The sequence below is a fragment of the Saccostrea cucullata genome, unplaced genomic scaffold, assembly GCF_032062105.1.
Source record: "Saccostrea cucullata isolate Sc308-1 unplaced genomic scaffold, CSIRO_AGI_Scuc_v1 ctg27, whole genome shotgun sequence".
NCBI classification, from domain to species: domain Eukaryota; kingdom Metazoa; phylum Mollusca; class Bivalvia; order Ostreida; family Ostreidae; genus Saccostrea; species Saccostrea cuccullata.
Window position 1 is genome coordinate 809,227 of NW_026920935.1, and position 26,652 is coordinate 835,878.

At 35.1% G+C, this 26,652-nt stretch overlaps 1 protein-coding gene and 1 non-coding gene across 3 annotated transcripts in view; both read left to right on the forward strand.

Annotated features, from left to right (window-relative positions):
- LOC134258733 (protein polyglycylase TTLL10-like) overlaps positions 1-26,652 on the forward strand; it is a 65,888-nt gene that overhangs the window by 30,815 nt on the left and 8,421 nt on the right. The window contains exon 1 of one of the 2 annotated variants that reach the window (XM_062741296.1): positions 24,791-25,326. The exons of the other annotated variant lie outside the window; for it this stretch is intronic. Within the exon in view, the coding sequence (XP_062597280.1) occupies positions 25,305-25,326 (22 nt within the window). The 5' untranslated portion in view covers positions 24,791-25,304. Of the gene's footprint in view, positions 1-24,790; positions 25,327-26,652 lie in introns of those variants that run through there. 2 annotated transcript variants of the gene reach the window in all.
- Trnay-aua (transfer RNA tyrosine (anticodon AUA)) lies at positions 23,155-23,230 on the forward strand. Its single transcript has one exon. It is a non-coding gene; the product is annotated as a tRNA-Tyr (tRNA).

Here is a 26,652-nt window from a genome sequence, read left to right on the forward strand (position 1 = left end):
AGCAAGTAAAAGGTTTTATGGAATGCTTTTATCCAATTATGAAAAGTACATTTTATTTTCAGCTCACATAACAAATTTTTTGTGTGAAACTCATATAAAATCATTTTTTTGAGAGACGATCAGATGATAAATATTCAAGTTTTTAACAAAACAAAGTGGTTTAAACATTGACTTCAGACAGTTAAATTGAGTATAAATGAGGCATAACATCTATTCATCAAAATTTGTTAGCATATTAGCGCTACAGGAGGGAATGTTTGTAGTCTGCCATCATTGATTCATCACAAACACCCTTCTCCTATAGCGGAGATAATGACACTATATTATGCAATACATGGATTACCAACATTACTTCCCTATAAGAAAGCTGATGTTTTTTGTTATCTTTAGGTAATATTCCTTTGTTTGCAAGTAGTCCTTTCCCATGATCATGATCTTGTTATAATGTATGAGAGGTGTGTTTGAATTTATAAGGACATGTATGCAGTTGAATGGCAGGTCACCATACCAATGTCCTTTCTTGTCCAGTAAGCTTGTTCATTAACTGTGCGTTATACGTCCAAAAGTTAGTGATATCAATGAAGTGTGCACATTCGCTGAAGTTGATCTATCCCAGCTGCCATATTGTCTATTTATGGTCCTACTAACACTATATATAGCCTGGAAAATGCCCTGCTTGGTCATTCACAGATTTCGTTGACCTCATGGAACTATTGCTGTTCAAAAACCATAGCGGTCAAGAAAATTTGCATCAAAAGTCACTGCCTTGAAAATGATTTTGCGTATAGTCAACATAATGCTATAAATCTGTCCAGTAGTTCATTTTACCAAGTATATATTAGGAAAGGTAACAGATTTTTACAGCTGGGGGATGGTTTAGCTAGGCTTCTTTTTTTATTGGAGCATCAAGTATGCAGTGATATGTTAATAACCAAATACTATGAAAATGTGAAATATATGAGTCTTAATTTTGTGAACTTAAAAATAACTATGCTTCCAGAATTGCAGGTATGGGGGCATATAGTTTTCCCCTTAATTGTCTTTTCATCTGTCTAGCAATCTTTCTATTGGTCTGCAAAAACTGTTAGAGTAACTTTTTCCATACTTCACTTAGTATTTGCCCTGTCCAACACTCTGTCTCTGTCTGTTTGTCTTCCAAAACGTTAATTTTGTCCTTCGTGCTAGGGTTTGTTTGTTTTTTTTTGAATGGTTGGAGCCATAGCTTTCATACTATACTTCTGAAGTTCTCAAGTATATTTCTTGTGACAAGACCTTTCTTTGACCTTTTGACCTTGCAATCAATTGACCCACTTGAGCAAAACTCCATTTTAGCTCACCTCGACGAGATGAGCTTATGCTATACCCCCAGTGTCGGCGTTAGTGTCAGCGTCCCGGTTAAAGTTTTAGGAGCAGGTCCATTCCCAAGTAACTATAAGCCCTACCCGGACCAAACTTGCATGGCTGATGCATCTAGGGATGGACACTACCAGACTTGCTTCAGATGCGGGATCTGACCTACATTTTCCAGATGAGTGACCAGGTTAAAGTTTTTGGAGCAGGTCCCTTCCCAAGTAACTATTAGCCCTACCAGACTTGCTTCGGATGCTGGATCTGACCTACATTTTCCAGATGAGTGACCAGGTTAAAAGTTTTTGGAGCAGGTCCCTTCCCAGGTAAAAATAAGCCCTACTCGGACCAAACTTGCATGGCTGATGCATTTAGGGATGGACACTACCAGACTTGCTTCGGATGCTGGATCTGACCTACATTTTCCAGATGAGTGACCAGGTCAAAGTTTTTGGAGCAGGTCCCTTCCCAAGTAACTATAAGCCCTACCCAGACCAAACTTGCATGGCTGATGCATCTATGGATGGACACTACCAGACTTGCTTCGGATGCTGGATCTGACCTACATTTTCCAGATTAGTGACTAGATTATTCCCAAGTAACTATTAACCCTACCTAGACCAAACTTGCATGGATGATGCATCTAAGGATGAACAGTCAAAACTTGCTTCAGATGCTACATTTTCCAAACGAGTGACCAGGTTAACGTTTTTGGAACAGATCAATCCCAATGAACTTTAAGACCTATTTAAACAGAACTTGCTTGAATATTGTTGTCAGAAAAAATACTGTTAAGAAAATATGATTTGAGATTTGCAATACTTATATTGATAACATTCGTCGCAGTGAGCCTCGTAATCTTTGATTACCTATGTTTACCAAACTTGAACCTTGGTCAAATTTTTGTTTTTATTTTTAACAGTTGGTGCTAGGGCTTTCCTATTCCTTTTCATAAGACCTTTTCCTGGGTTAAAATTATTTTGACCTTAACCTTGGAGTTTGACCCTCTTTAAAAAATATTTTTACCAGGACCATACCTACTGTTCTTGTTAGGGTTTTTATTTCCTTACAACAAGACCTCTTGGGCACCACAATATTTTTACCTTGACATTTGAGTTTGGTCTCCTTTTGAAAAACTTAAACCTTAGTCATATCTTTTGAACAGTTGGTGGTGGGATGTTCATATTTTACTTATATATTTCTTGTGACAGGACGTACCTGTTGAGCACCATTAATTTTGACTTTTTTCAATTGACCTTCACCTTGGAGTTTGACTTGCATTTGAGAAATTTTAACCTTAGACATGAGCTGCAATATGGGGGGGGGGGGCATCAATGTTTCACAAATGCATCTTGTTTTTTCCAGTAATTTTACTCTAAAAGCGCAATTTTACACTAGATTAATTATGTATAAAAGTTTTTCATTCCAAAAGTTTATCTTTTAATCTAATACCTTTATCCCTTATACTACATGTATGTCATACAGTTTAACATCAGGTAATTATTGAAAATAATAATTTTGATCATACAGTCCTTCAGAGAAAGTTAATTAAGGTATTCAACCTCTTCACATGATGTGATATTACTTGTCTTGAGATGATATCATTAAATCACATGAGAATGTCAGTATTAATCATAAAGGTCAATTCTAGAAATTAGTATGTTAACATTTTCTTAATTGAATTGTGTGGTTTTGATTTTTTTCATGCTTAACTCTTCTTTTAATGGTTTACTTAAATGTGCTTTGTATAGATAGCAGGAGGACTATTATTGTGGGGCGGTTATTTTATGCCAATCTACAGTATTGGACCTTGAAGTATCAATTTTAATTGTTTTTCTAAAAGTGTATTTAAATGATGTCCTTGAATAACAAGTTGATCAAAAGGCTGAAACTACTATGTCATGATTTCAAAGAAAATCAATACAGGATTGCAATTAGCTTTAAATAAAGAACCATTAATGAAAATGTGAACAACTGACAGAGTTTTTGAAGAAGACATTTTTGAAGTAGCAATTACATCACTGGCACTGAGCCTGAAGAACAAAATTAAGCTGACAATTAAATGTCAGGTTGTGTACAACAAACAGGGCCCTAGTGCCAGCATCTGTCGCAGCATCAGGTCGCTGTGGGACAGCTGGATTGATGATGTTAGGATGAGTCTGCAGGTCTGACTAATTAAGGACTGTGGTTCAGGTGATGATGCAGAACGGTACCTTTCAGGGATCAATAGATCATCAGAACATCGGGAGGAACTCCTGTAGCTCTATACATGGTGCCTGAATTAGTTCATTATACATTGTTTAAGGTAGAAATTTTATCATTGATAAGAGGGTTTGTTTAGAGAGGCATTAAAGTATGAACAAGAGTTATCCATCCTTAAACAGACACTTGCAAGGGGAAATAACTTTTTCCAGTTTGTGAATACAGTACATAAAATACCTCAGAACAAATATAGTCTGCTCATATTAAGTAATATTATAGTTATAGGGTGGATATTAAAAAAAATTGTGATGCTAATAATTCAAATTATATTATAATCGAAAATGACCATTTTTGCAATTGAAATGAACTGATTTGTACACCAGATATTAAATAATTATTACATTTTTGTGTAAAAGTTTTACAATGCATTGTTTTAAATAAATAACAACTTGAAATTAATGCATGGAAATTTGCCCATGTTGTCATGAGGACAGACTTGACTATTGATGTTTTATTGCCAAAGAGAATTCTTGTTCCCGCGCACATCTTTTTTTAATGTTGATCTTTCATTTATCAGTACATGAAATTAATGGTAAATATGCAAATGAATTCAGCTTATTTAAATATTCTATTCCAGCTGGTACCCCCCAAATATTGACAAACTCTAATGGACTTTTTATGGTGTAAGATTCTATCGAAGTTAAAACCAACAGGATAACTACTGAAATTTACTTATTTTTATTGAAAAATTCCTAGGGAAAAAATTCATGTTGTAATTTTTGAAAATGAATCATGAATAAATTATGAGAAAAAAAATTAAAAACTGAATGGAAGGGAATATAAAGGGAATCAGAATCCATGACACTTGAAAAAATGATTCTTTTTATTACTAACAATGTAAAGTACATAGGAGCATTTATACTTTTCTTTAAATAAAAATATGAAAACAATTAGATAATGGTTTGAATTTTCATTCATAAAACTGAATTTGGATGCCTTTGGAAGAATACTTTGGTTACTGCATGAAAATGATATTCATTCAGTCGAAAGATGGATAACTCTTGTGATCCTGAATATCTTTTTAAGGAGGTTACATACATGTACAGTTCTTGTTGTAATGGAGAATTTGGACATTATTGGACTTTGCTTTTAGCTTCCTATTTATGGGTTTATATTACATGTATTATCATTTGGTCATTTTGATAAAATGGAATCTGAAAAACAAACCCTGTTATCTCAAAACCAATTGGATTAAAAAAAAAATATTGAGATATCCTAGGGTTCAAGATATGTTCACTAACATTTGTTACTCCATGCCCAAAGTCCATTTCTGATCTTTCATCTCTTTGTCAAGTGATCACCACCATATCTCCTTTGGCCACGTACCCTCTGTTTCACTTTGCTGGTGAAGTCCATCTTAAGGCTATATCCTTGGTACATACATATACATGATGTTTCAATTCTTATGACCTGGCCAATTCATTTCCATCATTTCTTTTTATGACCCCCTTCGAAGGAGGGAGGGCATATTGCTTTGCTGCTGTCTGTCGGTCCATTTAGTTTCCGTTCATTTTCTTCACAATCGTTGCATATACTGAAATGAAATTTGGTATACAGATTTATCAGATGAATATCTAGGTCTTGAAGTTCTGTTTTGGGTACGATCACGCCATTTTGGACAGAGTTATGTCCCTTGGACTTAGAAAAATTCCAATTATTTTGCAGTTTCCTTTCATTTTCTTTGCAGAGGTTGTAAATTTGAAATGAAATTTAGTATACAGATTCACCGTGTATATCCCAACATGCGGGGTGTATACTATGTTGTGCACGGGGTGTATACTTCCGAAGCGAGAGAAAGGGGGTCAATGTACGTTCTTTGTCCATTTTCTCAACTTACGGATATTTTTCGCCAGTAAGCATATGCCTACGGAAGGAAGCATTGTCTAAGGAGTATATGGATACCTGTGAATCCACTGGACACCTTCTAGTTTTATCAAACACCTCAACACAATTCCGAGGATCGGAACAAGATTGACGCTACACGGTGTTTTTGTTCAAATATCAGAACAAAGTTTTGCTTTATCGTCACTTTTATATTATTGTTAAATATATGTATACAAAATAAACGTTCGTACAAATTGTCTGTAAATAAAACAGTTCCTATATAAAGAAATTGACGAAAAATCAATGTTGTGTCCGGGGTGTATGCAACATGTTGTACGCGGGGTGTATACCCCTCTCTTTACTCTATAGTATCATCGTCTGAAATGTCATTAAAAATTGTTAACAATTGACTTTTGTAAAAGTTCTATTTATTTTTTAAATTATTCACCAGTTTTGTAATAGCACAACTTCAGGTTCATGAATTCGATTTACTGGAAATAAAATTGATACACGTTCATCGTACTTTTGGCTTTGCATGTACATTGAAGTAAATGTACAGGGTACTTTGTTCAACTGTTTAATGTGATGACCAACAATTCATCCCTTCTTTCGATTTAAAGGCACCTTATTCAGAGCCTTTCTTAATAAATGCTTCACACATGCATCATTTTGAACTTTTAACATTTCCTCATAACTTTTTTTCAATACTTTTTTAATGAGTTTGAACATATTAAGCTTTTTGTAATGTCATAAACACCAGAAAAAAATGTTCTAATTCATGTAGTATTTATATGTTGTGTACTTTGCCCCCAGGAGCCCATATATGGCAGTAAACTATTTGTTTTATATTGAGGCATTGTATTTTACTGAGTACATACTTTCTATAGGAATGGGCCCGAGGTTGTGTTTGTGTCTTAGGTCATTTGGGGGGGGGGGGGGTTAACTTTACTACGTGTATATACGATAATAAATTAGAGGAGGGTGAACATAATTGATATTAATTACACGTCAACGTAAAATTGTAATTGTACCAAAAAAGTTTTTTTTTCAATCATGCATGCCCTCGGAAAATTGTCGTCCCTTATTACAAATGTGCATTTTTATAGCCGGCTTTACATGTTTATTGTGATTTGTTAAATATGAAATCTTTTCAGATAAGGAAAAATGAGTCCAAATATTGCGAAAATTGAAAGTAAAATTAATATATATGTATCATACAGACAAGTAGTATCACCCCCCCCCCCCTTTTGTTCCAGTCACAACTTTTCACTACAGAAAATGTTCATCGAAAGTCAGGTTGCGCCCCCCCTTTTTTTTGCAGCATAGTCAAAAATGGTATGTAGTATGTTTAAGTAAAAAAAGGAGAATTGGTCTGAAAAAAGATGGGACCTACAACCCTATCTGAAATAGGAGTTTGAGTTTCGATACCCCCCCTTTTTTTTATAGCTAGTCAACTTATGTCAAGGATTTTTTTTTTCAGGTATACCCCCCCTTCAAAAAAGATTCTACATCACTCTCATAAATGCTTAAGAATACATGTATTTGACAACATAAATGTTGTAGAAACAAACAAAACGATTTATTCCTAATACACCATTCATGTAGAGTTTCTATTTTTTATTAACAGGCGAAATATTTACCGGTAGATTAAAATGAGCTTAAAAAAGGGCAAAATGTCCTCAATGCAGGCATTGGGGAGGGGGCGAGGGACCCTTTGGAGAGATTTTATGATTACGTAGATTTAGATCATTGCACCATGTACAATGTAGCATTTAGTCAACTAACAATCACTCCTTGCAAATCGAGCGCCTTTTATGTTGGAATATGATAGTTTGTTTTTTATTCTTTTTTAAATTTAGTTGATTTTTTTTTATTTCAGAAAGTTTATGGAAATTACTCTTTGGTTCGGCATTAGTATTAAGTTCTTTATCAACACTATCTGTCGCTTTTAAACCTGTGTGAATATAATATTTCCATTGATACTTTGCATTAAACAATCCTAAGAAAAATATGGGGTATACACCCCGCATACAACATGTTTCATACACCCCGGACACAACACTGATTTTTCGTCAATTTCTTTATATACGAACTGTTTTATTTACAGACAATTTGTACAAACGTTTATTTTGTAAACATATATTTAACAATGATATAAAAGTGACGATAAAGCAAAGCTTTGTTCTGATATTTGATCATAAACACAGTGTAGCGTCAATCTTGCTCCGATCCTCGGAATTGTGTTGAGGTGTTTGATAAAACTAGAAGGTGTCCAGTGGATTCACAGGTATCCATATACTCCTTAGACAATGCTTCCTTCCGTAGGCATATGCTTACTGGCGAAAAATATCCGTAAGTTGAGAAAATGGACAAAGAACGTACATTGACCCCCTTTCTCTCGCTTCGGAAGCATACACCCCGCGCACAACATAGTATACACCCCGCATGTTGGGATATACACGGTGAGATTTCTCACATCAAAATCTAGGTCAAGATTTGTTTTGGATACGATCGCACCATTTTGGACAGAGTTATGCCCCTTGGACTTAAAAAAATTCCAATTATTTGCAGTTTCAGTTCATTTTCTTCACAGAGGTTGCACATACTGAAATGAAAGAACAAAGTACGGTATTGGCCAAAAAATGCCGCTTGTCAGACCTGCTCGGTTCAAAACATTTTAAAAAGCTTAGGATTTGTAGAATTAAATGATATATAATTTATATACCTGTCTCAAATGTATGCATTGCAAAAATAACGCTCAATACTGTACCTTTTATAGCAAAACGTCAAGATTTTACGAAGAATTTTGACGCGACGTCATACATTTAAGGCAGGTCCACCCTTTTACGGATCCGGTTTTAATTTTACACACCGATATAAAATTTTGATTATCCTTGTCTATTGAAATAAAATCTTTTTGGATGATTGAAAATGATTTAGCAAGTATACATTTGTTTATTATAGTGTCATTGTGCACACAAAGCATTTAATGTACATTATTTATAGGAATAACCACTTTGCACTCTGTCCATAGGATCTATATATGTAATTTAGTACATACACAGACAGAGAATTCTTAATTGCCGTTATGGACCTAAAGCTTTTAATTTTTTTTTTAAACAAACTAACTTGAGATCTATTTATCTTTAATTTTTAGCCTATATCATCTTTTTAAATTTACTTTTTCATAAGTTTTGCGAAGAACGATTGAAAAAATAGATATTCCAAAAATGGGGGTATGGGTGTTCAAAAGGCTGTTTTGTAAACATTTTCTGGTCAACCATAATAAAGTATGTTTTTCTGCTAACCTAAGATATAATTCTAAATAATTGTGAAGAAAAAATAGCATATAAACATAAAAGATTTTGAGAAATATTTAAAATAAAGATATTTTGAGCTTTTTCTCTGAAAGATTTTGACACAATCAACATCAATTATTTAGTGTTTTCAAATAGAAGTTTCAAATATTTTCTTGACAAATGAATATTTATGATTTTCCTATGTTTTAACAATAATTGGATGTGATTTGGTACATAGCTAAATAAAATATAATGTTACACTTCTATATGTCGAATTTTGACTGTTGAATTTTTAGAGGTATATACTCCGAGACATGTTGCATGAAAATTAACCTGCAAAGATATGTTTTTTATGGGTATTTTAGTTAGATTATGACTTATTCAAGATTTTCAAATAAAAAAACAAACAGTTTGACAGAAAATTCTGAAAGTACGGACCTACCTTAATGCGTACAATAAGCGTATCTGAAAATTTTAACTTATTCGCTTGGACACAGTTTTTATTATATATTGAAGAAATTAAGTCGTTGATTCAATAACACTTTTCTCGTGGATATTTACTTTCATTTTATTGCAGATCTCAATAAAAATAATATCAGATATTTCTGTTAAATTAATTGAGAAAAATCTAGTGAAAATTATGTACTGATGGAAAAATTCAAGTGTCCCGGGCTGCCCTTAGTACCAAAAAAGTTCAATTCTCAAAAATATGGTAAGTATAAGGTGGACAAACAGTTGAAAAAAAACTCGAATGTCAAGAAAATTAATATTTATATCTATTGGAACAATAGCGTGGAAGACTATGATTATTTAATGTACGTATATATACAGGAGAATTCCTCCTTCTAATGGTCAATTTTACTAATAAAGATATTAAAACACAGAAAGAAGAATGCGAGAAATTTCGATCTTGATTTAAAAAAAAGTATCAGCCTAGTAAACTTTTAATTATATAATGGGTACATGAAAACTGATTGTTTTCTGTGATATATTCATTTATACCCTGCTTGGTGACAGAGGAACACTTGAAATTTAAATGCCCCCCCCCCCTTTCCCTCCATTATGAGTTGAATGAGTTCATATAATTTATAAATGCCTTACAATATATTCTGGTTTTAATAGGACTGTAAAATTACATTTAATAAGACTGAAAATGAATTATCAGTAAATCTTGTGAATTTTTGTTTGGAAGGGGGATTAGATTAGGGGGCGAGGAGAGTATACATGTAAATCGAACTTTCGGTTCAGACTGAATATCATAACAGGAGGTATTCTTTCAATTCGCTTTAAAAAAGTTATAAAACCTGTTCGGATACTATTATTGATTTACTATTTAGATATTCAATACTTTTTTTTGACAATTTTCTCGGATAAGTACATGTATAATCGCTAATGGATTTTTTTTTTTTTGAGAATCCCCTTTTTCTAGCAGCCGATGACATATTTATTCCAAATATATGTATTTAGTACAGTGTTCGCATATTTTATTAGGTTTAAAATGTTTAAGTTGCTGGTGACACTTTTTCGTTGTTTTTATTTTTCGCAAAAATTCCTCGCTTGGTAAAGAATGTAGCATTAAAAAAATAGATCACAGCTTCCTTGTATCTTCATTTTTCTGACAATTGAACGTGTTGTATGTATGATTCTCACAGTAAACGAAAAGAATGGAGGGTTAATGTACAATACAATACAGACGAGTATTTCCTGTATTTAAAGAATATACTTAACATGTAATATATATATTGGTGTATAAGAAGTCATTTTAGTATGGGGATGGGCTCAACTGAAAAAAATGCTTTGGAAAATTTAGTAGTCCCTATCCCCAAACATACCTTTTCTTAATTTTAAGGAATTAATGTAAAACATAGTGAGCAAAAAGAACAAACACCAACTATCTGCAATCCCCTTCCCGGGAAGCACAGGTCTTTCATAAATTGCATGGCCCATGAACCCCCATCCCCCAGCCATAAATAGGTATTCCCCTCTCTGAGAGTGTTGAAACTTATTATCGAAAAAAGAAAAATGAGTTGCAAGCTTTTCCTTCAGAAGTAGTAGATTGGATTTCCTTATTGTACATGTAATTCCTTTGAATGTCCCAATTCACGCCATACCGTTTCCTATCGTACAAAATGCATAATGTTCTGAAGTGGTGGCCTTTTATCATACATAAAAAAACATGTACTAATACTTGGTAAAGATAGTGGAAGTATAAAAAGTAGATACGACTTTTTCTACGTACATGAACTTCGTGATCACAAATTAAGGAATGTGATTGTGTATGCTATTGGACATTACGGATATACCTGGATTTAGGTTTTGAAATACCCGTATCTGTGTACATCAATTCAAAACACTTATTTTATTGCTGACAACTTGCAAAGACGATCTGCTTTCCTTCGTAACAAAGATTCGGGAGGGTTTTGTAAGACTTTTTTGGTTTCATCTGTATGACTCTTTCCTAATCTGAAAATCCAAGGATGAAGGGCAGGGAAGCCCTTAGCTTGATCAGATAAGTCAAAAGCTGCTGGATGTCGCTGACCATTGTAAAATTTTCAGAATTCCACTAGCATGGGTACAACTTTTCTTTCTTTTCTTTCTTTTTTTTTTTTTCGAATTAGCATTCCCCTTTACTTGTATTGCTAAAACGCGGAACGAAACGGAAAATATGATTTCAGCTAGATTAAATCCCTTTATATTACACAACTTTTATCATAAACGGTATATCTTATGCATATTCAATCATTATTAAATACAAGTTGATTTAGTTATGTCCTGTCTCTTATTCACGAAAATCGCCGACATAGCAGTGACGTACGCAAGTATTTTGCTTTTGAAAGGGGGCGGGGGTAGAATAAAATAAACTTACCCTGAAAGATCTTGACAAGCGGTTTGATTTGGAAGGGAGATTAATCAAGTTCAAACTTATCTTTTTTATACAACTTACAACTTTAGGCTGCCCGAAGATCGTATACCGTGTACGAAGGTCTCGGAGAAATTGGCACTCAGAAAAGTCAACATATTTTAAAGTGTTCTTTTACTTTTAGCAAAACTATGCATTCCATATATAGAAATAGACAACATGTGAACCCTCTATGAGTCTATTCTTTCATGTAAAGTGACAAGTTTACTTAAAACTAATTTTGAAACAATAAGCCTACATGATTAATATTGACCGTACTTTAATTCATAAATGAGTAAATACTCATTTCTTCGAAGATTTCGTTTGTTTCATTTTTAGCCGGGCTCTTTGCTCGTAGAGCAATGCCCGGCTATTGCGACGGTGAGCAACAGGAAATGCTGCTTCTTCACCGCCAAACTCAGTTTACGAGTAAAAATATAGTACGTACGCACAGCCGCTATTGAGAAAACAAAATCCATTCAAACACCTTAAGAAATAGTAAATCGAATATTTTTATCAAAATATTAAATTGTTTAATATTTTCCTGGCTCCTTTGACTAAAATTTTACAAAGCAATTCAAAAGGTGAGAAAGGTTTTCACCAGGTATCCCTGTCTGCGTCATATTCTATAGATAAATGTTGTACTATCAGGCTAACACAAATGCAGTGAACTTGATGCAAAACTCCCCACTGAGGACACATCAGTGCAGAGTCGTTTGACCTTAATTAATCTTGCTGCATCGGTGTTTATTTACCTCTGTTTGTATATAAAACCTGTTACCCCAAAACGATACATGTGATGAATTTTTACGCTGTTAATTTCTAGCTATATTTTATTTCATTTTTAAAACTTTTTAATACTATACATGCCATTGAGATATTTTTGTGTGTAACATATCCTCTAAAAGTCTGAACTTGATTTTAAACTGTCAATACGGTCCTTGTTTATTACCCTGTACATGAGCCCGGCTTTCAGTACTTCTGAGTACTTTGATTTCCTTCCTTCCTCGTAGGTTTTGAAGTAAAGTTAATAGGTGACATCAAACGTACAATTACTTCCAGTCAGCCTTAATCATATTAACAAAAAGTATGTGTAGGGCAGGGGGGGGGTCAATGAAAATTATTGAGTTAAAAGCTTATAGTGTCTGAAAAAAGTGGGGGCAAAATTTTGATATCTTAATGATCCATGGTTAGAGAACTAAAATCTAAAAAAAAAAAATTCTGAAGATTATGATTAGAGGCAACCATAACAGGATGACTTTTCTACACACTGGAATGGAACAATGATGTTAAAATTTTATATTAAGGCCACTTCAATTAAAGAAAAATAGTTACATGTATTGAATTAATTTGCAAGAATTTTCTTTAATGTTTCAGCTATATAAATATTTGAATTTCTTGATATGCATATCATGCCACTGCAAAGCTGTCGGATTTAAGGGGGGGGAGCTTTTGTGTCCAAATTATACGTAAGATTTAATAAATCATTTTTTGGTGTGGGTGCATACTATCTATATAGTATTCGGCAACTTTTTTGCTTGTATTGTTTTGTTGAACTGCTATCAACTACTGCAGATTTATTATTATCATGGATATTATAATATTTATTTTTCACAATAAAAGGCTTTAAAACGTATTTAAAGTTGGACCATACTTTTAATGTTACATTAAAGGGTGATCATATTCGATGCATATACATTTTATTGTATTTTTATGGTTGTCATATTATTGTTCGGAGGTCACACTATGACTATAGTAAGACTACATACACATGTACATTGAGGAAGACTCGTAGAAAATATAAGTACAAGCGGCATCCTTAGGTACCATTTCTTCTTTGTTTTCAAAATATTTTATTCATATTCAAAGGTATTAGTAGTTTACGATATCCAGTAAAGGTACTTAAAATCAGAAAATCTCATTCTGTATCAATTATGCGTCATTATTATCGATATCAGGAAAATTGTGTCGGTAAAATATCTTTTTTCCATATGTTAACTTTTGCAAAATTCATATTGATCACGGGTGACAACCAACACTATTTTAACTAGTGCTAATTGTAACGGGGACCGTTACAGATGTTCCCCAAACGCTCCCCAACTCCTTTTTGGTGCCATATTCCCTGTAAGCTTCATTATATAAGACAAACTCTGTGCATTTTGACTTTAACAACGTTTTCTCAGAAGGATACCAATTACATTTAAATTTTACATTGCACCCGTGCGCATGTGAATGCATGTCCGTTATGATCATATCATCTTGTCTACACTATCTACATATTTTAATATGCAATATATTAAAGCATTCAGTCCAAAAGTATGAAAAATCACTCTTTCAAGTGTAATTTTCATTTCACTCGTTCCAAATGCACGCAAGTGCGTGCACGTGCATGATGACCATACCTTCTTGTAGGAGTCCCTTACATCTATCTATATTCTAAATCCCATCCTGTTTGGTTGAAAAACAAGGGAGTTATAGCCATTTCAAGTTTAAGCCAATCAGATTGCAGCACACGTGCATGCGCGTGTTTTCATGTTTTTTTTCTATATCATATTGTAGGATATCCTAATGCATGACAATGTTTTAAATTTCAAAGCATTTCGTCAAAAAACAAAGTAGATGTAGCCATTTAAAGTTTCAGCCAATCAGATTGCAGCACGCGGGCATGCGCAAGCTTTCATGAAAATTCTTATATATCATGCTGTAGATCTTCATAATGTAGGTCTATGTTCAAAATTTCAAAGGATTATGACAAGAAACAAGAAAGATATTGAGAATTTAGTTTCAGCCAATCAGAGCGAAGCACACGTGCATGCGCGTGCGATCTTGCTATTTTGACCAAGTCATCTTGTCCATACTACTAATATATACTTATAAAATGAGTTTAAAAGCATTTCATCAATAATTTTAATAGTTACGTCTGTATCAATTATATTGGACTTTCTCGTGTTGCACGTGCGAGCTCTTGCAAGCACATGTGCATGCACATGCTTTCATGAAAAATCTTATATTACAGGCTGTAGATCTCCCTAATGTATGACTATGTACAAAATTTCAAATGATTTTATCAAAAAAGCAAAAAAGATATTGAGACTTTAGTTTCAGCCAATCAGAGCGAAGCACACGTGTATGCGCGTGCGATCTTGCTTTTTTGACCATGGCATCTTGTGCATACTACTAATATATCCTTACATTATAAGTTTCAAAAAATTTCGTCACAAAATAGAGAAGTTACGGTTATATCCATTATATATTGGTCATTTTAAGTTTTGCACGTGCGCGCTCTTGCAAGCACGTGCGCGCTCTTGCAAGCACGTGCGCGCAAAATGACCTTGATTCCGCAAATTTACATAACATGCCTACTTACCCTAAAAAGGTTTCACCTAAGTCGGATGTGTAGTTTACAAGATCACTCGCGGACAAAATTTTCCCAGGAAGAAAAATAATAATAACTAGAGCCGAGCTCGTTGCAAAGCAACGAGTAGGTCTTCCGTCCTGTTTGACCGGAAGTAAGTGTCATTTTTAACAAAAATGAGACATAACGCCCAAAAATGGTTCGAATCCTCTTAATCCATGGTAATGAATGCAAAAATAAGCAATTTTCTGTTACTTCCGGTTCGACCGGAAGTGACGACGACGGACGGAAAATTAATTTTAATGCTCCCAGAGACATATGTTACCAAAAAACTTGTCAAGAACGGCAAAAATAGGCGTTTTCCTACTACTTCCGGTTTGACCGGAAGTGCCGACGCCGGACGTATTTTGACGACTTTAATTAATTAAGCTTGACATTCTGAACAATTTTGCTTCTTTGACGTATCACAAATTCTCAAGACTTTTTGAGATATAAAGGAAAACCTTTCGGCCCCTCCAGGCCCCTGATTTAAGGGGCCAGCCCTATTTTCGAGATGTCATTTGAAAGATCTTGAAATTATACACCTTTTTTGTTCTACATGCTTTGACAAAATATTTCTAGGTAAAAAGTTATCGTTGAAAAGGTGCTTAAAATTTTGAAATTCTTGATAGGACTATTTTCGGGCCATAGCGAGCGTCGGCGCTTCGTACTTCCGGTAGTTGTGATATACTTAGTGCACATCTCCAAAGGTTGCTCTAAGTATCACTGAAAGTTTCAAGCTTCTGTGTTAAGTGCTTTTTGAGAAAACTGCCGGACAAAGTGACCCTCTAAAAATCACTAAATCGCAGAAAAATCCGAACCGGAAGTGACGTCATCAAAATGAAAAAATATATGTCTAGATTTTTTGATGTTCTATCAGACCTGAAAGTTTCATGAAAATCGATTGAGCCGTTCTCGAGAAATCGCGCGTACAAAATCGGTAAGAAAAAAAAAAACAATAATAATAAAAATAGTGGAAAAGAAACCTAAGAAAAACAATAAGGTCTTCCGCTGAAGACGGAAGACCTTAATAAGAATAATAATAATAAGAAACAGAGTAAAAACAATATGTTCCCCAACTTCGTTTGGGGAACATAATAATGTAACTGCGATATGTAATGATGAACTTATATGCGGAGTATAAAAGTGGTTGTTGCATGTGAAAGGGTCTAATTTCAGCAAAGATTACTTATTTTTCAATATAATTTAACGATTTTATACGACCATTCTATGTTTAGCGCGCATTAGTGACGTCATAGTTAAAAATTACGTCATTTTTGTACCTGTAGAATTTAGTTCGCATCTTCCTTACTTCAAAGCATAACATCAAAAAATTGTACAAAGAAGATTAAAATATCGTATTATTTTCGGCGAATTACTGCTAATACCGTACTTTGTTCGGTATACAGATTTATCAGATGAATATCTAGGTCAGTTCTGCTGCGGACATCGCTGCAAACTTGCTGCAATGAAGCTAAATAATCCATGAAAGGCTAGGTCAATTTTAAAATTGATTGGTTGCCTTATCCCAACCAATTTGCTAAAAATGCCCTAACTCAAAACTTTTTTAACCTTTAGGAGACATTTTTTTTATGCAGTCCAGAAAATAGGTGTTGAAATTAAAGAATTATAGCTGAAATTTTCTGAGAAAAAGAATTGCCCATGTACCAACCAACCAATTTTTTTTATCCCAAGTTAGGAGAGTGCAAAGTAATATTATTACAAAGTTGGCCCTATACAAAGCCTTTGAATTTGCAGCAAACATTTTACCATGCAGATAATATATGCATCAAGTCTGCATATATAGGATTTTCCAAATTTGAAAACTGCTGTAAACTTGCTACATACATTGCTGCACACCATATACTATTCATAATCAAAATTATCACCTAAGTGATGCAGTGGTTAGAGTGTCTCAAAGTAAGGAGCTGATATTTCAAATCGACTGTGGGACAGGGAGACCAGTCCTTCGGAGAAGACCAAATAAACTAAGGCCCTTTGTGACTGTCGCAATAGGTGTTGGTACAAAAAAGATCCCTCACTGGTCAATGGCCTTGAGTACCAAGCATAGGTTGAAATTTGCAGCTGCACTGACAAGTGGTGGATTTTCCATATTAGTTTAAAAATTTTAAGAGGGAATAAACAACATACAAACAAACAAAATGACAAATTCAGTGTTGACCTTGGAACAATCTGCATTTCATTGGCTGATTTAACTTCTTTAAGATACTGACTTAAGGACTTTCAACACTAAATACATGCAATTTGGTGAATATTTTTTGTGAACTTTATGTGAACAATAGATTGGAATGATTGTTTCTTACAAAGTTCCGGCAAACATGGTGTTCCCACTTTGCTGCAAGATTGTGGGTAATGGAATCAAACAATTTACTGGTGGATTGCACTTATGTACAGACTTGCTGTAGCTCTGCAACAAACATAACAGCTCGGTTAATGGTGGTGGTTACCAAATTATGGTAGAAATCCCAAGTAAGAAGAGGACAAAAAAATAGCCCTTAATGCTCAATGGCCATATGCACTGAGTATTCCTCAACTCTCCAACAGCAACTGAAGGCATTCCAACGTTAGTGAAAAATTCTCGGATGTACGACAAAGTCAAACAGATACAATGTAATATCTGTTTTGTTACCTAGAGTCTGACCAGTTGATCATGTTGTTATTGCATTTTCACTTTCTGTTGCATTGGCTTCATAAGTTCATTATATTAAGTGTAAGCCCATCATTAATGACAAAACAAAGAATGGTCTACATTCAGGAAGCTTACTTATCTAAATTAGCTCAAGAAATATGTATAAAACTCATCAAATTGAGTTGTCAGAGGCATTGATCAGTCCTGCTGGAAAGACCAGGGATGTATAATACTGCCTGAATTGATCCTGTCAATCCTATATTATGACTTTGTACCATAGTTAAGTGTGATTTCTTTTGTTAAAAGTGTGGGTTTTCTGTACATAACCCACACTTTTCTATAACTCCGCCCATCGAGTCGGGACAAAAGAACTATTTACAAAATGATCATGCACGGATTTTCAATGAAACAATCATACGGGCTTGTTATACCAAATTTAGGAGAGAAAAAAAGGAGTAAAAATTTTCAATTGTATACAGCATTTTGTAATAAATAACATTTAAAAACAGTCTTTAATACTTTAACTTTAGTTAAAAGTGAAGAAAAAAAAAAAAACTTCAGAAATCGCTTGATTTTTTAAACATTTTTTTTTTTAAATAGTGTAATGACCAGGGTGACGTTAGCTTAGTAGATTCCAATATATCGTTCTTTTTATAACCAACAAAGGAAACACGGAACATACATGTACTTGACGTAAAAACAAGTGTACACTACTGTACTTATTAAATAACCTTTTCAATTGTGGATCTAGCCGATCAAAGATCTAATTTTCATTAAATTGAAATATACATAACCTCTAACAAACATTTCAATCAACGTACCATGTGCAAAGCAAACTTTGTATCAGGTTTACAAAAATTTAAATTAAACCAAGTTCATAATAAATTCAAATTACTACTCTGTAATTTTGACGATTGAAATTTACGAGAAAAAAAATATCAATTTAACATATACCATTGAAACCAAACTCGTTATTTTTTCAATTACATAAATCAAACTTTTTAAACGGGCCTAGATATGTTCAATTTTTATGTCGCTTGCGTGGCCCAGTGGCTAAAGTGCCTGCCCTAGTCACGAAGTAAGGAGTTGAATCCCACTGTGGGACGTGGAGACCTATAAAAACTATAAACAGAGGTCCCATGTCGCAGAAGGTGTTGACAGGAAGAAGATCCCTCACTGCTCAATTTCCTTGAGTGCCGAGTATAGGGCAAAATTTGTAGTAAAATTTGAAAAGTATTGTATACAAATTACTTACCCTATATTCCATTGACGTGGTCAGAAGGACAAGAAGGAGCGTAAAATCATATAAAATCAAAATGCATCTTTGAAACCAAACACTTAATGTTTCAATCCCGCGAACCAGTCCGAACGATTCGTAAGCTGACTTACATATAAACTATGGTACAAGTCATTTACCCCATATCACACTGTTGATTATGTGTAGATACCCTATGGGCGTGGTCATAATGACAACTCGGGAGCTATGCTCCCTCGTGTCATTATGACCACGCCCATCAGGTATCTACACATAACCAACAGTATGATATGGGGTAACTACTACGAGTAGAATAGAAACTTGGTGGGTTCAACAAAAACTTGGAAGGGCTGTAAGATATAAGCTTTACTTATTGGAAGTTGTGTAATGAATTTGTGCTGGCTTAATTGAGGATTTTGTCCTTAATTATTATCACTGTAATCAAACTGCAGCAGATGGAATGAAAAGCTCCTTAATTACCATTTAATTTATACCTGGTATGTTTCAGAATTTATTTAAAGCTCAAATACAATATCTGAAAAACCAAGCTTTGTCTGTGATGTGTACTGATAGGCCTGGTTGCAGATTTCTTTGTTTTGTCAGTCATTATAGGACACCTGGAAAGTTAGAATGGGAGGTTGCACAGATCCTAAGTAAAGATATTTGGCAGTGTTGATATGCTCATGTACAGCTGTATTATTGCCTCTTTGAGTTGCCTCCCTTGCATTGTCACCTATATATTTTCTTTCCTTAGCTTGATGATCATCACCCTCATGAATATTCTCACCTTGAGGGTGAAGAAACTCAGTATACAATGATGATTTTAAAAATCAGCAATGTATAGCTCTGCAATAAGGACATTTAGGCTAACAATGCATGCTATATAGCTTGGTAAAATAAGAAATCAAGCTTGCATACATTACATATAAAGCCCTGCAACATGGAGAAACTTAGAAATTCTTTCCTCTGTAAAGGCCCTGTCATACTAAGCTATGTCCCCACAGAGTTAATGTGGCCATGTTAAATTTTTAGCTCACCTGAGCCGAAGGCTCAAGTGAGCTTTTCTGATCACATTTTGTCCGTCGTCCGTCCGTCTGTCTGTCTGTCCGTCCGTCTGTCCGTCTGTCTGTCTGTCTGTCTGTCTGTCCGTCTGTAAACTTTTCACATTTTCGACTTCTTCTCAAGAACCACTGGGCCAATTTTGACCAAACTTGGTACAAAGCATCCTTGGGTGAAGGAGAATCTAAATTGTTAAAATGAAGGGACATATTCCCTCGCAAGGGGAGATAATCAAGAAAAGACAAAAATAGGGTTGGGTCATTAAAAAATCTTCTTCTCAAGAACCACTGGGCCAGTAAAGCTGAAACTTATGTGGAAGGATCCTGGGGTAGTGTAGATTCTAAATTGTTCACATCATGACCCCCTGGGGAAGGGCGGGGCCACAATGGGGAATCAAAGTTTTACATAGAAATATATAGGAAAAATCTTTGAAAATCTTCTTCTCAAGAACCACTGGGCCAGAAAAACTGAAACTTATGTGGAAGCATCCTGGTATAGTGTAGATTCTAAATTGTTCACATCATGACCCCCAGGGGAAGGGCAGGGCCACAATGGGGAATCAAAGTTTTACATAGAAATATATAGGAAAAATCTTTGAAAATCTTCTTCTCAAGAACCACTGGGCCAGAAAAGCTGAAACTTATGTGAAAGCATTCTGGTATAATGTAGATTCTAAATTGTTCAAATCATGACCCCCAGGGGAAGGGCGGGGCCACAATGGGGAATCAAAGTTTTACATAGAAATATATAGGAAAAATCTTTGAAAATCTTCTTCTCAAGAACCACTGGGCCAGAAAAGCTGAAACTTATGTGGAAGCATCCTGGTATAGTGTAGATTCTAAATTGTTCACATCATGACCCCCGGGGGAAGGGCGGGGCCACAATGGGGAATCAAAGTTTTACATAGAAATATATAGGAAAAATCTCTGAAAATCTTCTTCTCAAGAACCACTGGGCAAAAAAAGCTGAAACTGATGTGGAAGCATCCTGGTATAATGTAGATTCTAAATTGTTCAAATAATGACCCCCAGGGGAAGGGCGGGGCCACAATGGGGAATCAAAGTTTTATATAGAAATATATAGGAAAAATCTTTGAAAATCTTCTTCTCAAGAACCACTGGGCCAGAAAAGCTGAAACTTATGTGGAAGCATCCTGGTATAATGTAGATTCTAAATTGTTCAAATAATGACCCCCGGGGGAAGGGCGGGGCGACAATGGGGAATCAAAGTTTTATATAGAAATATATAGGAAAAATCTTTGAAAATCTTCTTCTCAAGAACCACTGGGCCAGAAAAAGTGAAACTTATGTGGAAGCATTCTGGGGTAGTGTAAATTCTAAATTGTAGGAATCATGACCCCCGGGGGAAGGGCGGGGCCATTATAGGGAATCAAAGTTTTACATAGAAATATATAGGAAAAATCTTTGAAAATCTTCTTCTCAGGAACCACTGGGCCAAAAAAGCTGAAACATATGTGCCCATGGAAGGATCATGGGGTAGTGTAGATTTCAAAATGTCTAAATTATGATCAGTAGGGTAGGGTGGGGATGCATTATGTATAACAAGGGGGAAATCTGGTAAAGAACAGAATGGTCAAAGCTTCTCAGGTGAGCGATGTGGCCCATGGGCCTCTTGTTTAAATTACCACGGAATTGCACAAATTTCTGAAAATTTTACAGATGTCATAGCATCTCTATTGCAACCAACACATTTCTACGGTGTTCTCGTTGCATGCTACACACTGCATTCCCTCAGAGATCTCTAGGTGATTGACTTTACTTATACAAAGTTTTCACAGCGACTTCTAGTAGTTGTCACCTAGTGTTCATTGCATTCTCACTGCCCTAGCTGCATTCAAGGACTCTGTGAGGTCTCAATGGAAGCAGATTCTTCTATATTGCACTGACGTACAATCATGTGTCTTTTCAGTGTGCTATACCCCAAATGAGGAATCATATCTATATATATAAAAAATTGTATTTTAAGTGTGATATAATTACATCGTTGAATGTAAAAATCATGGAAAAGAAATTTTCTATGGTTTGTGGTAAGATTAAAAAAAATGAACACAATATGCTGGACAAATTCAGAGTTTATCCCAAAACACATAAGTTAAACTATCTCTGTAGTAGCATCATTGAAAGACTGAATATCAAATCTGAAGTTATATGCTATTATTATACCCTTGCTCCGAAATATTGTGAGTATACAATGTAAACCTTTCGTTTCTGTATGTGTGTCTGTAAGAAATTTCCATCATAGTTTTCTCAGCAATTACCCATTGCAGAAGCGTGAAATTTTAACACACTATTCGTTTATTGTATGATTGTATGTTGCTTTCAGTCCCATTTGAGAATTTTTCACTCATACAGAGACATCACCATATACATGTGAAAGCTTCAAATTTTGACCTATACTCTGCACTCAGGGCTATTGAGCAGGGAGGGTTCTTTATCCTGCCAACACCTGCTTTGACAAGGGACCAAGGTTTTTAAGGTCTCATCAGAAGGACCCACAACTTTCACTTCAAAGTGCCAAGTGCTTGGCAAAGAAACAGTTGCTACCCATTTTTTATTGACTTGGGTCAGTCGCAGTCAACACTCTTTGTTTAGGCATGCCAATTATGATTGGATTCATTTTTATATAAAATCTTCCAACTTCCTGTCAACAGTCAACTTCCTGTTTATGTAGATTCTTAATTATACACGCATTAATTAACGTAATTTCGCGAGAGGCATCACTGTCTCGCGAAATAAAATTACTTGTTTTTATTGGGGCTGAAATCCATAAGATATATTTGCATAGCAATTTTTCGCAGTTTTCTCATCAGCTACTCATTGCAGATACCTGAAATTTTAACACACTCTTTGTTTAGGAATGTGGCATGATGCCATATGATGGGATTCATTTGTAATGGTTTGGGCCGTGGATATCGGCCTGGATAGCTCAGTTGGTAGAGCACCTGACTAGTGATGCAGGTATCCTGGGTTCGATTCCCGGTCCAGCCATACATTTTCTCCTTTCCTGTTATTAGTTTTGGTGCCTTGACCACCCTGGAATTGCAGGTGAAAGTCCTACCAGGGGGTAATAAGAACTTGGGTTGTGTCTTCGAGGGCGAATACCATTTAACGAGGGAGGAATGTAAAGGTTCGGGCCATGGATATCGGCCTGGATAGCTCAGTTGGTAGAGCACCTGACTATAGTGATGCAGGGGTCCTGGGTTCGATTCCTGGTCCAGCCATACATTTTCCCTTTTTCTGTTACAGATTTGGTGCCATTAACCACTCCTGGAACTGCAGGTGAAAGTCCTACCAGGGGTTAATAAGAACTTGGGTTGTGTCTTCCCGGCGAAGACCATTTAAGGTGGGAGGAATTTAATAGTTTGGGTCATGCATACTGTAAACCAACTTTTATTCGCGACGACTTTATTTCGCGATTAACCAGGGGTAAACTAGTTAGGGACGACTAATTTTCGCGATCAAGCCTTTTTCGATCTGTTTTAAATTGACACAGATACTTTAAGTTCTGATTCGCAGCGAGAAATATTCGCGATGACGAGGCTGTCGCAAACTTCGCGAAAATTTCTCGCACGCGAATAAAAGTTGGTTTACAGTATCAGCATGGATAGCTCAGTTGGTAGAACATCAGACTTGAGATACAGGGTTCCTGGGTTTGATTCCCAGACCAGCCATACATTTTCCCCTTTCCTGTTACAGTTTTGGTGCCACTGACCACCCTGGAATTGCAGATGAAAGTCCTGCCAGGGGGTTAAAAGAACTTGGGTTGTGTCTTCGAGTGCGAATACCATTTAAGGAGGGAGGAATGTAATGGTTTGGTTTGGGCAGTGGATATCAGCCTGGATAGCTCAGTTGGTAGAGCACCTGACTGGAGATGTAGCGGTCCCGGGTTGGATTCCTGGTCCAGCCATACATTTTCTCCCCTCCTGTTACACATTTTTGTTCAAATTCCAAGTCTAAAACTGAACTTTTGTGTATTCAAATAAGAGCATAATTTTCACATCAGACATGATCAGAGTGAGGGTATTACTTCTGAGCATTGGCTCAAAGAACTTTCTCTTGTATAGCCTATGAATTTCTTAAACTGCAGTTTTTGTTCAATGTTCTTCCAAGCATCTGCAATGATTGCCTTTGAGACTAGATGCAGAAAAGCTTATTAATTTTGCTCAAATATCATTCTAGACATCCATGAAGATTGACGTACTGTAACTTACTGCTCTGCTAGACATATTTAAGCACTAATGAATGGGTTGCTCAGTACACAAGTCAATTCTTAATGTCTAGTATACCAAACGTTCCAAAAAGGTACTTGATGGCTAAATGCTAGTGAAAAGTAAATTATACTTGTTTGATTGATTAAATATATATAATTCTTAGAGATTAGTATTAAGGGTAGTAATTAATGTAGACAGAATATCTACCAAATTAATCTCTCTAATAAAAGAGTTCCCATTAATAGCCCTCTGGGTAGATTAAAAATATCCCTATTCGGGGTAAATGAATGTGTCACTTTAAATGAGGCATGCTGAACAAGCAGTAGTCGCAATTTTGTTTAGAATTTAAACTGGCTATTTACTGATCTGTGTGCATGGTTTTTTAATCTTGAAGATTTAAAAATCTGATATGCTTTAACTTGTAGGATTAATGGAAAAATTCAATAATCAATTATGGGTTTAAGTGTTTAGGAAGGTGAAAATATTCTCCCTTCTTGAAATTTTAATTTCTGGGATTGTAGAGTGGGACTGTGGGTTGAAGCATTGTATGAATGTTTGTTGTACGTTATCTTAGAGATTGTAATGAATTAGGGTGACATTAGGGGACCTCAAGCTGCGGTTAATCCTGAACATGGTGTCTCCTCTGAAAACACTGTGCTATATCATCATAGTTTTAATTGTCATGGATCTTTAGCATATTTAAATAAAATCTTTTCCGTTTCTAAATATTGATTTAAATAGAATTAGCACATGAAAACCGTTCAACCCAATAACACAGATCAATATGGCTGAGGGTTTTTAAATGTCTCTGGCACTTTAAATTGGGCCTTTAGAGTTGTAACGAGCTAAATCTTGTTTCCAATGGTAGTGGCATTGTGTATAGAAACTCGATAGAATTCGGGCCAGCACTACTGTATTGAAGCCTTCTCTGTATATAGATAAAGAATCACCTTGTTTATGAGGGGATATACTGAGCTGCCCCATCTTAGGCCAGTTATGGAAATTTTATGATATATGTGGAGTAAACAAATGGATAGACATGCTACCTTAAGTTGAACACAAGTAACAGGAAAATCCACAGAACATGCAAAATCCGGACACCAAGGGTAAGATATTTGACGGATGATTGACATTTAAGGTTCACAAGTCATTCTGGGAAGTTTGCATTGTAATTTACAGGAATGGATGGAAGATCAGTAATGGTTTTAAACTGTTTGTATTTGCTGGAAGAGACATGGTTACTGTTTGTCTGAGAAGTGTACTAGGATTTTCTTTGACAACCAAAAAAAAGATTTTCTATATTTCATGGTCATTGAGGTCAAATCTGGACTCCTTGACATGATGAATCAATCATACTATCTTATTAAATTTAAATAAATTGATTTATTTTTCTAATGCTTAATTATTTAGATAATTTTCAGGCTAAATTGGTTGTTTTGGGCCTTAATATCTGTCTTCAACAATTTTTGGACTATTCAAGTTCTGCCAAGATTCAAATAATGCAAACATACTTATGGTTCATAATTTTACAGAATCCCAATTTTACTTCAATTACCAAGAAAATAATCTAGATTAATCCTTGGATTGACAATGTTATAATTTTCCTTAGTAGACTTTAAGTAAGCTCAGTGACAAATTTCAAAGGAAAAAATTGTAATCACAGATTAAATTTACTCCCAAACCAAAAAAAAAGTTCATCTAGAGTATTATCAGAAATCCTAATTCTTGGACAGTGTCAATGTATAAAAACAAATCTACCTGTACATCCCAGAAATCCATTGACATTTTACATCTGAATTACCTAAGAAAACCATTTGGCAATGCCTAAAAGACATATATAGCAAGTGCCAGGGATGAACAATTTTCAAAAATACTAGTCAGAAATGAAAACCAATACTTTATGAATTCATATTAAATGTGTTTGTTAGTTATCTGTGCTGAACATAGGTACTGTACAACACAATTGCAATGGTTTTGAAATGCGGTTACCTGGTGAAATTTACAATTTTACATAGATACAGCATGAATAATGAAGGAAAATGAATGGGTTGATGTATGTGATGAATAATTTACCATAGATATATGGGTCAGATCTGGAGTACTGGTAGATATGCAGTGATAAAGTACCCCTGTTACTGATATTTGATCCTGGGTGGCTTACAGCAGTGTTGTCGTACAATTTGGTCATTTGGCATTCAACTACAGTCAACTTTATGTCCATCTAGTCCCCCCTCCCTAGTTCCATCCCCCTCTCTTCCCCAAAACAACAAAATTCTTTAACATTTTCTAGCAAAGTATATATATGACAATCAGTTTGCTAAAATGATATTGCAGTTTGTTGCTCTGTTGCTAAAATAGCACTTCTACAGAAAAACGGTACCCAAGTCAATGATGAAGGAGTAACAGTAGCAAAGGAGTCATAAAAAAGGCAC